The sequence below is a fragment of the Mobula hypostoma genome, chromosome 2, assembly GCF_963921235.1.
Source record: "Mobula hypostoma chromosome 2, sMobHyp1.1, whole genome shotgun sequence".
Taxonomy (NCBI): Eukaryota; Metazoa; Chordata; class Chondrichthyes; order Myliobatiformes; family Myliobatidae; genus Mobula; species Mobula hypostoma.
Genome location: NC_086098.1, coordinates 248,289,709 through 248,302,017, shown reverse-complemented (window position 1 = coordinate 248,302,017; position 12,309 = coordinate 248,289,709). Strand labels below are relative to the sequence as shown.

General features: G+C 50.9%; 1 protein-coding gene across 8 annotated transcripts in view; it reads right to left on the bottom strand.

Moving 5' to 3' along the window:
- Positions 1 to 12,309, bottom strand: part of LOC134343081 (rho guanine nucleotide exchange factor 2-like) — a 159,714-nt gene that overhangs the window by 127,996 nt on the left and 19,409 nt on the right. For 5 of the 8 annotated variants that reach the window (XM_063041951.1, XM_063041950.1, XM_063041948.1 and 2 more), the window contains 4 exons: positions 6,661 to 6,773; positions 5,524 to 5,801; positions 4,900 to 5,059; positions 3,150 to 3,219 (listed from right to left, as the gene is read on the bottom strand). In XM_063041951.1, coding sequence (XP_062898021.1) covers positions 3,150 to 3,219; positions 4,900 to 5,059; positions 5,524 to 5,801; positions 6,661 to 6,765 — 613 coding nt within the window. In that variant the 5' untranslated portion in view covers positions 6,766 to 6,773. The remainder of the gene's footprint in view (positions 1 to 3,149; positions 3,220 to 4,899; positions 5,060 to 5,523; positions 5,802 to 6,660; positions 6,774 to 12,309) is intronic. The other 3 variants (XM_063041953.1, XM_063041949.1, XM_063041954.1) reach the window with 1 other exon arrangement.

Below are 12,309 nucleotides of genomic sequence, written 5' to 3'. Positions count from 1 at the left end.
TTCAATTTGCAGTATTTATTCAGAATCAAAATCAGGTTTATTGTCACTGACATATGTTATGAAATAAAATTACTCTAAATTACACAAATATTTCTCTTCTGGTTTATTTATTTTTTATAACTTTTGTGTCTTTGCACTGTCCAGCAGACACCAACCATCCAATTACTCATCATATAAGCCAGTGATTCTGACTGTGATTGTGGGGAGCAATAATTTCTCCCTGATCTGGACCCCAACACGAGATATAACAGCCCAAGCGAATAGTCATAATCGTACTTTATTGATCCCGGGGGAATTGGTTTTCGTTACAGTTGCACCATAAATAATAAATAGTAATAAAACCATAAATAATTAAATAGTAATATGTAAATTATGCCAGGAAATAAGTCCAGGACCAGCCTATTGGCGCAGGGTGTCTGACCCTCCAAGGGAGGAGTTGTAAAGTTTGATGGCCACAGGCAGGAATGACTTCCTATGACGCTCTGTGTTGCATCTCGGTGGAATGAGTCTCTGGCTGAATGTACTCCTGTGCCCAACCAGTACATTATGTAGTGGATGGGAGACATTGTCCAAGATGGCATGCAACTTGGACAGCATCCTCTTTTCAGACACCACCGTCAGAGAGTCCAGTTCCATCCCCACAACATCACTGGCCTTACGAATGAGTTTGTTGATTCTGTTGGTGTCTGGAGCCAGTCCTCACCCAGATCCCATGGGGTATAGCAGCAGAATGGGCCATTCAGCCCATTGAATCTGCTCTGTCTTTCCATAAGACCATGACATAGGAGCCAAATGAGGCCATTCGGCCTGACGAGTCTGCTAGCCATTCCATCATGGCTGATTTATTCTCCCTGTAACTTTTGACACCTGCTGATCCAGAACCCAGCCACATCCGCTTTCAATTGCGGTTGATTTTTTTCTCTCCATCAGCTCCATTCTCCCCACAACCCTTAACCCCCTGACCAATCAACAACTTATCAACCTCTACCTTAACTACACCCGGCAACGGCTTCCACAGCCGAATTCCACAGATTCACTGCCCTCTGGCCGAAGAGCTTTCTCCTCATCTCCGTTCTCAACACAAAGCAGATATGTAGGGTGGCGGGGAGAACTACTGACTGATTCCTCGAGATCAAGGCTGATTGGTCTCAGCCCCACGGTCCTGTATGATAGACCACAGGGCACTACAGCACAGGAACTGGCCCTTTGGCGCTCCGCATCACTGCCAATCTAACTAATCCCATTTACAATCACATCATCCATTTCCCTCCATTCCATGTCTGTCTGTGTCTTTAAACAGCTCTATGCTATCTGCTTGGCACCCACCACTCTGTGTGAGTCCCCGTTAAACATTCCCCCTCTCTCACTAAACCAATGCTCTACCAAATCCCTGTATCCCTCCATTCCCTCAACGTCCAGCAGTCCATCCGCCTCCGAACTCAGTGACGGACCCTGGGGGATGGGAGGGAATTCCACAGTCTCCCCGCCCTGTGGGTGAAGAAATCTCTTTCACGTCCCCATCCTGAATAGCTGACCCCTCAGTCTCAGATGGTCATTTCTGGTCCTAGACCACCCCCCCTCCCGGCCCAGGGGAAATGCCCTCCTTGTTCAATAATACCCAGAGCTCCTGCCCCTTTTGCAAGCCCAACAGCTGGACATTGGAGCCAAGTTTATCATTCCAAATCTGTGATCACTGGCCCATGACCTCCCCAATCTGCAATTCAATATCCACCCCACTCCACAAACCACATCCCTACCCAAAGCCATGACAAGCTGAATTAGTTTAAGCTCAAGGAGAGCTTTACCCCACTGTTATCAGACTATTGAACAGTTCCCTCGTCCACTAAGATGGACCCTTCACCTCACAATCTTGATTCCTGCACTGCACTTCCTCTGTAAGTGTAACAGTCTATTCTGCATGACTGATTTCACTCTTGCTACACAGCTATCCAGTGGGGATGGCAGCAATGGGGTAGAAAGATCATGGGCCACAAAACGAGCTGACGTGCACACCTTCATGCAGCGATGGTCTGTTGGAGGAAGGGAAGAGGGCAGAGGGTGAGGACAGAGAGGGGTGTCAGAAGATGGGAGAAGGGGGGCAGCAACATCAACGCAGGACAAATGTGAACAGGATGGAGATAGTGAGAGGAGGAAGGAAAGGGTAGGAACAGGGGAGGAAGTGGAGGGTGGAGATGGAAGAGGACGGTAGGAAGAACGGGATAAGTTGGAGAAGGGGGATGGGGAGAGGTGAACGGGAGGGGGGAGGTGAAGGGGTAGGGGGAGAGGTGAAGGGGGAGGGGAGAGGTAAAGGGGTAGGGGGAGAGGTGAAGGGGAGGGGGAGAGGTGAAGGGGAGGGGGAGAGGTGAAGAGGATGGGGAGAGGTGAAGGGGAGGGGGGAGGTGAAGGGGAGGGGGATGGTGAAGGGGGAGGGGGAGGTGAAGGGGAGGGGAGAGGTGAAGGGGAGGGCAGAGGTGAAGGGGAAGGGAGAGGTGAAGGGGAGGGGAGAGGTGAAGGGGACGGGGAGGTGAAGGGGTAGGGGGAGAGGTGAAGGGGATGGGGAGAGGTGAAGGGGAGGGGGGAGGTGAAGGGGAGGGGGTGGTGAAGGGGGAGGGGGAGGTGAAGGGGGAGGGGAGGTGAAGGGGAGGGGAGAGGTGAAGGGGAGAGGTGAAGGGGAGGGGAGAGGTGAAGGGGAGGGGGAGAGGTGAAGGGGTAGGGGGAGAAGTAAAGGGGTAGGGGGAGAGGTGAAGGGGAGGGGAGAGGTGAAGGGGAGGGGGGAGGTGAAGGGGAGGGGGAGGTGAAGGGGTAGGGGAGAGGTGAAGGGGATGGGGAGAGGTGAAGGGGAGGGGGGAGGTGAAGGGGAGGGGGGAGGTGAGGGGGGAGGTGAAGGGGAGGGGGAGGTGAAGGGGAGGGAGAGGTGAAGGAGAAGTGGAGGGTTGGAGGGGAAGTGGAGGGTTGGAGGGAGCTGGTGTAGGATTCGTGGAGGGGATGGGATGGTGGGGAAATGTAGAGGAGAATGGGTTCGGTTGGTGGGGATGTGTGTGGATGGGAATTTTGGGGAAGGAGGCAGGGTGAATGGGGAGTGTGAGGGGTATTCTGGGGCACACGACACGGAGGAGATGCAAGGTAGGGGGCAGTGAGCCGTCACTTACAGGATGACCCGTCCAGGGAGCAATCATTCCCAGAAATGATGTGCTGCTGCTGGCCGAGTCCCATCCACTCCTGCAGATAAACCAGAACACAAGTCAGTGGGTGAACTTCTGACTGCATCCTCCCACCTGGGGTCACCCCGTTGGGTTCAAAGAGAGGAGGGGGTGGGAGACCAGACCTGTCCTGTGTGATTCTTTGTGTCTGTCTGTCTGTCTGTCTCTCTGTCTAACTGTGTGACTCCAAGTGTCATATAACAAGAAAACAGCCCTTTCAGCCCAATTGGTGCATGCTGACCTACTTTCCCATCTAAGCCAGTCCCATACCCCTCAGTCTAAACCTTTCCTATCCGTGTACCCGTCCTTATCCCTCTAAACCTTTCCTATCCGTGTACCTGTCCGTATCCCTCTAAACCTTTCCTATCCGTGTACCCGTCCGTATCCCTCTAAACCTTTCCTATCCGTGTACCCGTCCGTATCCCTCTAAACCTTTCCTATCCGTGTACCCGTCCGTATCCCTCTAAACCTTTCCCATCCGTGTACCTGTCCGTATCCCTCTAAACCTTTCCTATCCGTGTACCTGTGCATATCCCTCTAAACCTTTCCTATCCGTGTACCTGTCCATATCCCTCTAAATCTTTCCTATCCGTGTACCTGTCCGTATCCCTCTAAACCTTTCCCATCCGTGTACCCGTCCATATCCCTCTAAACCTTTCCTATCCGTGTACCTGTCCGTATCCCTCTAAACCTTTCCTATCCGTGTACCTGTCCGTATCCCTCTAAACCTTTCCCATCCGTGTACCCGTCCATATCCCTCTAAACCTTTCCTATCCGTGTACCTGTCCATACCCCTCTAAACCTTTCCTATCCGTGTACCTGTCCGTATCCCTCTAAACCTTTCCTATCCGTGTACCTGTCCGTATCCCTCTAAACCTTTCCTATCCGTGTACCTGTCCGTATCCCTCTAAACCTTTCCTATCCATGTACCTGTCCGTATCCCTCTAAACCTTTCTTATCCGTGTACCTGTCCATATCCCTCTAAACCTTTCCTATCCGTGTACCTGTCCATATCCCTCTAAACCTTTCCTATCCGTGTACCTGTCCGTATCCCTCTAAACCTTTCTTATCCGTGTACCTGTCCGTATCCCTCTAAACCTTTCCTATCCGTGTACCTGTCCATATCCCTCTAAACCTTTCCTATCCGTGTACCCGTCCATATCCCTCTAAACCTTTCCTATCCGTGTACCTGTCCATATCCCTCTAAACCTTTCCTATCCGTGTACCCGTCCATATCCCTCTAAACCTTTCCTATCCGTGTACCTGTCCATATCCCTCTAAACCTTTCCTATCCGTGTACCCGTCCATATCCCTCTAAACCTTTCCTATCCGTGTACCTGTCCATATCCCTCTAAACCTTTCCTATCCGTGTACCCGTCCATATCCCTCTAAACCTTTCCTATCCGTGTACCTGTCCATATCCCTCTAAACCTTTCCTATCCGTGTACCCGTCCATATCCCTCTAAACCTTTCCTATCCGTGTACCCGTCCATATCCCACTCCATCACCCGTCCCTTCCACTTCCATCTCTATTCCATTCTCCCCTCAAGCTCTCCTCACACCACCATTCTCTCCAACCCCCTTCACCTCCCTCTCCTCCACACCACTCCCCTCTTCTGCATTCCCTCCAAACCCCTCACACTCCACACACCCGCCACCTTCCCTCCTGCTGAAAGCCCATCACCACGCTCGGCCTCACCTCCTCCTCAGGCTCCTCCTCGGTCATCGCCAGCCAGGTGTCCAGCTCGCCAGTGCTGATGGTGATGGGAAAACGGCGGGGGTCATGCGTCCGGTGCCTTACCCATCCCAGCAGCCGAGGGGTGTCCACACTCCCACCCTCCAGGTCCTCCAGGCTGACACTGGTTCAGGAGGGGTGAACGAAGGGAAGGTGTCAAACATCCCACAGCTCTCACATTTGCCCTTTGTTCTCCCCTTACCTCCCCCTCCCCACCCTTCTCTTCCACAGCCATAGCTTACCCCATTCCCTCTATCTCCCCACACCCCATTTCCTTCCCAACCACAACCTCTCCTCTCCCCTCCTCCCCACACCTGTCCCCAACTACCTCCCCATAACCCCTGACCCAATCACTGAGACTTTTCTACCCCTCTCTTTTCTCCCTAACCCTGAACACTCTACACCCCAATTCCTGATCATGAACTCTGACTCTGACCCCTGATCCTCAACCCCTGAACTCTTCCTCATCCTTGACCCCTGACTTCTACCAGATCCTGATCTTGAACTCCAGCTGGACCTCCTGACACCTGCCACTGTCCCCAGATCCCAACCACCATCCCCCTCCCTTGTCCTCTGATCCCAGTCTACCTGTGCTCCTCCTCGCCCTCGGCCTCCAGCTTTAGGACGCGGCCTGGCTCCCAGCTGTGCCTCCGGAAGGAAGGGCGGGAGTGGATCATGGATCGGATCCGTGCTGGGCGAAGCAGAGGGTACTGGGGCTGACCGGCCCCCCCATCGCTCACAGGCGCTCCCCTCTCGATCTCCCTCTCCTCACTGCTGGCAGGTTCTTTCCAGCTCCAACGCACTAACCCTGGCCCGGGGTCATCGTCCCCACTTGACCTGACCTCTGACATCAGCAACCTCTGCTCCTGGAGGGATGGAGGGGAAAGGTGTGACCTCTGACCTCTGGGGTAGTCCTTATTAGAGTTGAGAGAAGACTTCCGTCCCATATCACGAACCGCTCAGTTGCCCCTGTCCGAAAACTGACCGTCACAATCAGCAAAGAGAGTCCAACTGTACGGAAACAGGCATTTTACCAAGTCCAATTTCCTGCTTTTGGCCCATGTCCCAAACCTTCCTAACAATGTACCCATCAAAGTGTCTTTTCAATGTCCCATCTGCTTCCTCTGGCGAATCGTTCCATATTCTGTGTGTGAGTGTGTGTGTGTCTGTGTATGTGTGTGTGTGTGTGTGTGTGTGTGTGTGTGTGAGAGAGAGAGAGAGAGAGAGAGAGAGAGTGTGTGTCTGTGCCTCTGTATGTGTGTCTGAGTGTGAGAGATAGTGTGTGTGAGAGTGTGTGGGTGTGTGTGAGTCTGTGTGTCTGTGTGAGTGTGTCTGTGTGTGAGAGAGAGAGTGTGTGTGACTGTGTCTGAGTGAGTGTGTGTGAGGGTGTGTATGTGAGAGTGTTTCTGTGTGTGTGTGTGTGTGTGTGTGTGTGAGTTTCTGTGTGTCTCTCTCTGTGAGTGTATGTGTGAGTGTGTTTCTGTGTATGTCTGTGTGTGAGTGTGTGTGAGTATGTCTGTCTGTGTATGTGTGTGTGTGAGTGAGTGTGTGTGAGGGTGTTTGTGTAAGTGTACCAGACATACCCCAGTGAGGTTCATTGTGTGTGGGAGCTATCCCTCAGAGAGTGTCCAGTCACTAACCCTGCCCAGTATCATGCGTGTTTCAGTATCATGTGTGTTTTACGCTGCTCTTATCCGTGCCCGGCCGAGTGAATCCCCTGCCTGCCTGCTCAGTCTGGACATGATGTCCTCCCCTCGCGTTCTCCTCCGGTTCTCCGCTCACCGCTCTGGGATTGGGCGTCTCCACTGGTTTATAGTCACTCTGTGTCATCGATGTTCCTGTGTACAGCAACAGAGGGAAAAAGTGATCGTGAGTTATTCCAGCCCCTCCCCAAACTGACTGTTTAATTAACCTATCCCACACTCCATCAGGTCGTTGGGATGTGGGAAGCCCGCAGACCACCTGTTCAAAACCATACAGTCACAGCAAGAACATGCAGTCTACGCACACCACTGCTGGGCATCACACACACACACACACACACACACACACACACACACACACACACACACACAGTATACACACACCAAGGACCAGGAGTCTGACACACACACAGACACAGTACACACGCACAGACACAATATACACACGCTACTGTGAGCATTGAGTATCTGAACTCTCTCTCCCAGCTGAGCACCCCTCCACCCCCAGAAGAAGGGCTTCAGGTAGAATTCATCCTGCTTGTTGGCAATAGGTTTGGGTGGTCTGGGCTGGGGTGTGGGGGGTGTGTGGGATTAAGAGACTAATGTTCAAAGGGCTGGGGTGGCCTTGGGATTAGGATCTCCTCGGAGTCAGGTGGTGTCACTGCACTCTGGGACCTTTGCCCCCACCCACCCCCTCCCAAGGTTGCTGGTTTTCCCCCTCCTGGTCCTTGGTTGCTCAAACTGAGCCCCCCCCCCGCCCACCCCCCATGAGCCCCAGGGTGGGGATGGGCTCCAGGAGTGTGCGAGGATAATGGTGTGATCAGAATGAAGCTCCTTCAGCTAGAACCAGAATCAGGTTTAATATCACCGGCATATGTTGTGAAATTCATTATCTTATGTAATACATATTAATAAATCTATGACAAGAGAGGAAGAAGTACTGGTTGGTGTACACGGGTTCAATGTCCATTCAGATATCTGATGGCAGAGGGAAGAGGCTGTTCCTGAAACAGTGGATGGGGGTGTTCGTGCTCCTGTACCTCCTTCCTGATGGTAGCAATGAGTCCACGGCCCATCCTGGGAGATGGGGTCCTCATTAACGGACATCGCCCTGTTGAGATATTGCCTTTTGAGGGTGTCCTCGATGCTGGGGAGGCTGGAGCTGGCTGAATTTGCATCCTTCTGTGGCTTATTTTGATCCTTGTATAGCAGCTTCTACCCCAAACCGGACTCTGAAACAGCCAGTTAGAACGCCGTAGAAACTTGAGTGCCTTTGGTGACAGGCCAAGCTCCTAATGAAATACAGAGATGGTTCACCTTCTCTGTAATTGTTGGGCCCAGGATAGATCCGCAGAGATACTGACACCTGGAGACTCGATGAGAACTGGTGTCTATTTCCTCGACAGCTCCTTCCTGAAGTTCACAATCAATTCCTTGGTCGTTTGACGTTGAATGCAAGGTTATTATTGCGACATCATTCAATCAGCTGATCTATCTCACTCCTGTACGCTGCTTCATCACCATCTGAAATTCTGCCAACAGTAGTAGTGTCATTGGCAGATGTATAGGTGGTGTTTGAGCTGTGTCCAGACACACAACTGACCACAGAGAGAATGAGCAGTTGGTAGTCACTGCCAGAGGGAGCAGGGGAGGGTGACTATTCCGTCTGGGAAGCCTCCAACCCAATGGCATGAACACTGATTTCTCAAACCTCTGGTCATTTCTCCCCCTTCCTTCCCTCCCTTGCCCATCACCTCCATCTGCTTCCACCCCTCCTCCCTTTTCGCCCGTGGTCCACTCTCCTCTCCTATCAGCTTCCCTCTTCTTCAGCCCTTTGCTTTTTCCACCTATCACCTCCCAGCTTCTGACTTCATCCTCCCTCCCCCATGCACCCAGTCTCACCTATCAGCAGCCAGCTTGTATTCCTTCCCCTCCCTCTACCACCTTAGTCTGGCTCCCCCCTGCCCCAACACCGCCTTTCCAGTCTTGATGAAAGGTCTCGGCCCGAAACTTTGAGGCTCTATTCCTCTCTAAAGATACGGTCTGACCTGTTGAGTCACCGACAGCATCTGGGCCGGTAAAAGTTGCCAGTGTAATCAAAGACCCCTCCCACCCTGTTCATGCTCTCTTCTTCCCCCCTCCCATCAAGCAGGCAATTCCAAAGCCTGAAAGTGAGCACAGCAGGCTCAGCGACAGCTCTACCCCTCTGCTACAAACTGTCAGCCCTTCTCTGCTACAGTACCTGCACACGGCCCACAACATCCTTCAGCTCTTTACTCCTTCCTGTCTGCCTCTCACATAATCCTTCCCCCCCCCTCACCTGGAACCACCTGCCAGTTTATACTAGGTCCCTGCCCCCCCCCACCTTTATATCCTGGCTTTGCTCCCTTCCTTCCCAGCCCCAATGACGAGTCTCAGCCCAAAACTTCGGCTGTTTATTCCCCTCCATAGATGCTGCCCGACCTGCTGAGTTCCCCCAGCATTTCATTGGTGTTACTCTGGATTTCCAATCTCCTGTGTCATAATCTACCTTGTTATGACCTTATTGCTTACCTGCATTTCTCTGTAACTGTAACACTTGATTCTGCTTAGTAACAGACACAAAGTGCGGGACGAACTCAACAGGTCAGACCGTATCTTTAGAGAGGAATAGAGACTCAAAGTTTCGGGCCGAGACCTTTCATCAAGACTGGAAAGGCGGTGTTGGGGCGGGGGGGAGCCAGACTAAGGTGGTAGAGGGAGGGGAAGGAATACAAGCTGGCTGCTGATAGGTGAGACTGGGTGCATGGGGGAGGGAGGATGAAGTCAGAAGCTGGGAGGTGATAGGTGGAAAAAGCAAAGGGCTGAAGAAGAGGGAGGCTGATAGGAGAGGAGAGTGGACCACGGGAGAAAAGGGAGGAAGGGTGGAAGCAGATGGAGGTGATGGGCAGGGGAGGGAAGGAAGGGGGAGATATTACCAGAAGTTTGAGAAATCAGTGACCACAGTGATCAGAAACCAGAAGACCACAAGACATAGGAGCAAATTAGACCATTCAGCCCATCGAGTCTGCTCCGCCATTCCGCTGTGCCTGATTTATTATCTCTCTCAACTCCATATCAACCTCTCCTTTAAATATACCCAATGACCTGGCCTCCACAGCCACTTGTGGTAACGAATTCCATAGATTCACCACCCTCTGGCTAAAGAAATTCATTCTCATCTCCAAATAGACACCCTTCCATTCTGAGGCAGTGTCCTCTGGTCAATAGACAATAGACAATAGGTGCAGGAGTAGGCCATTCGGCCCATCGAGCCAGCACCGCCATTCACTGTGATCATGACTGATCATCCACAATCAGTATCCAGTTCCTGCCCTATCCCCATAACCTTTGATTCCGCTATCTTTAAGAGCTCTATCCATCTCTTTCTTGAAAACAAACAGAGACTTGGCCTCCACAGCCTTCTGGGGCAGAGCATTCCATATATCTACCACTCTCTGGGTGAAAAAGTTTTTCCTCAACTCCGTTCTAAATGGCCTACCCCTTATTCTTAAACTGTGGCCTCTGGTTCTGGACTCACCCATCAGCGGGAACATGCTTCCTGCCTCCAGCATGTCCAATCCCTTAATAATCTTATATGTTTCAATAAGATCCCCTCTCAGCCTTCTAAATTCCAGAGTATACAAGCCCAGTCGCTCCAATCTTTCGACATGACAGTCCCGCCATCCCGGCAATTAACCTTGTGAACCTACGCTGCACTCCCTCAATAGCAAGAATGTCCTTCCTCAAATTTGGAGACCAAAACTGCACACAGTACTCCAGGTGTGGTCTCAACAGGGCCCTGTACAGCTGCAGAAGGACCTCTTTGCTCTTATACTCAATTCCCCTTGTTATGAAGGCCAAAATGCCATTAGCTTTCTTCACTGCCTGCTGTACTTGCATGCTTGCTTTCAGTAACTGATGGACAAGAACACCTAGATCTCGTTGTACTTTCCCTTTTCCTAACTTGACTCCATTTAGATAATAATCTGCCTTCCTGTTCTTACCACCAAAGTGGATAACCTCACATTTATCCACTTTAAACTGTATCTGCCATGCATCTGCCCACTCACCCAGCCTGTCCAAGTCACCCTGCATTCTCATAACATCCTCCTCACATTTCACACTGTCACCCAGCTTTGTGTCATCGGCAAATGGTCCTAGGAAACATTCTCTCCACGTCCCCTCTATCTCGACCTTTCGATATTCGATAGATTTTGAACGAGATTCACTCCTCATTCTTCTGAACTCCGGCGAGTACAGGCACAGGACCATATGTTAACCCTTCCAATCCCAGAATCATTCTTGTGAACCTCCTCTGGACCCTCTCCAATGCCAGCGTTCTTTTCTCATATGGGGCCCAAAACCGCTCACCATATGCCAAGTGCAGCCTGACCAGTGCCTTATGAAGCCTCAGCAGTACATCTTTGCTTTTATATTCTAGCCCCCTCGATATGAATGCTAACATTACATTTGCCTTCCTTACCACCGACTCAACCTGCAAGTTAACCTTCAGGGAGTCCTGCATGAGGACTTCCAAGTTCTTTTGCACCTCAGATTTTTGAATTTTCTCCTTGTTTAGAAAATAGCTTATGCCTCTCTTCTTTCTCCCAAAATGCATGACCATACACTTCCCTACAGAAGTGTATGAGAAAGAGAAAACAGCATACATGCTCAGACAACAGATCAATATGTGATACTGCGGCGGGGGGGGGGGGTTATTGCTCTAAAAGAAATAGATCCACACATTACACATCCTCCCCCTTTAGATTAAAGCAACATAAACTGTATATGTATAAAACATCCAATTTCTCTTTCATAAATCCATATTCCAAATAAACATGCTTTCGCATAATTGTCCACAACTAACTTCACAGTTCTAAAGGTTCTGTATGTTGGGCGGCATCTGTTCCTTTCAGGACTTTTGGTAGGTGTCTTGTCAACGATAACGTTCTTGTAGAGTCTCTGGACCTGTAGAGGGGCATCAGGTTTGGTAGGTGTCTTGTCTAAGACAATGTTCTCTGTTCCCAGTGTCACGTCGCTGTCACTGAGAGGTAAGTCCAGTGACGCAACGTGTCCATCTTGTTAGATGCAGTGAGGTGTGTTCTTCCGTTGAGCATCGAGTACCTGGTCCACATGAGGTCTCCATGTCTGATCTCCAACATCCACTGAGTACGTCGCTGGTCCAGTTCCTGTAGCTATCCTACCAGGTGTCCACGTCTTCTGAGTAATCACGCGCTAGGACCTCCTGTCCAATCTTGAAGCTCCTTGCTGCTTCACTTGGCAACTGGCTGAACTGTTTATTCTGCACTTCCCTCTGTAGATCTGGTTTCAGGAGGTCGATGTGAGATCTCAGATTTCTGTTCATGAACGGCATCACAGGTGTTTGATTTGATGTTGCCTGAACAGAGTTTCAATACGCAAAAAGGAAGTTGTCCACCTTGTGCTGGAGAGAAATGTCCTCCTTGTCCATTGCTTTAATGGACTTCTTGAATGTTTGGATAAATCTTTCAGCTAACCCATTCATTGCTGGGTGGCGAGGAGATGGCTTGAAATGGCTGATGCCATTTTTCTTCATGAACAGTAAGGATTCTTCTGACGTGTATTGTGGCCCGTTGTCATTCACAATTTGTTCGGGTAAGCAGTTTCTGGC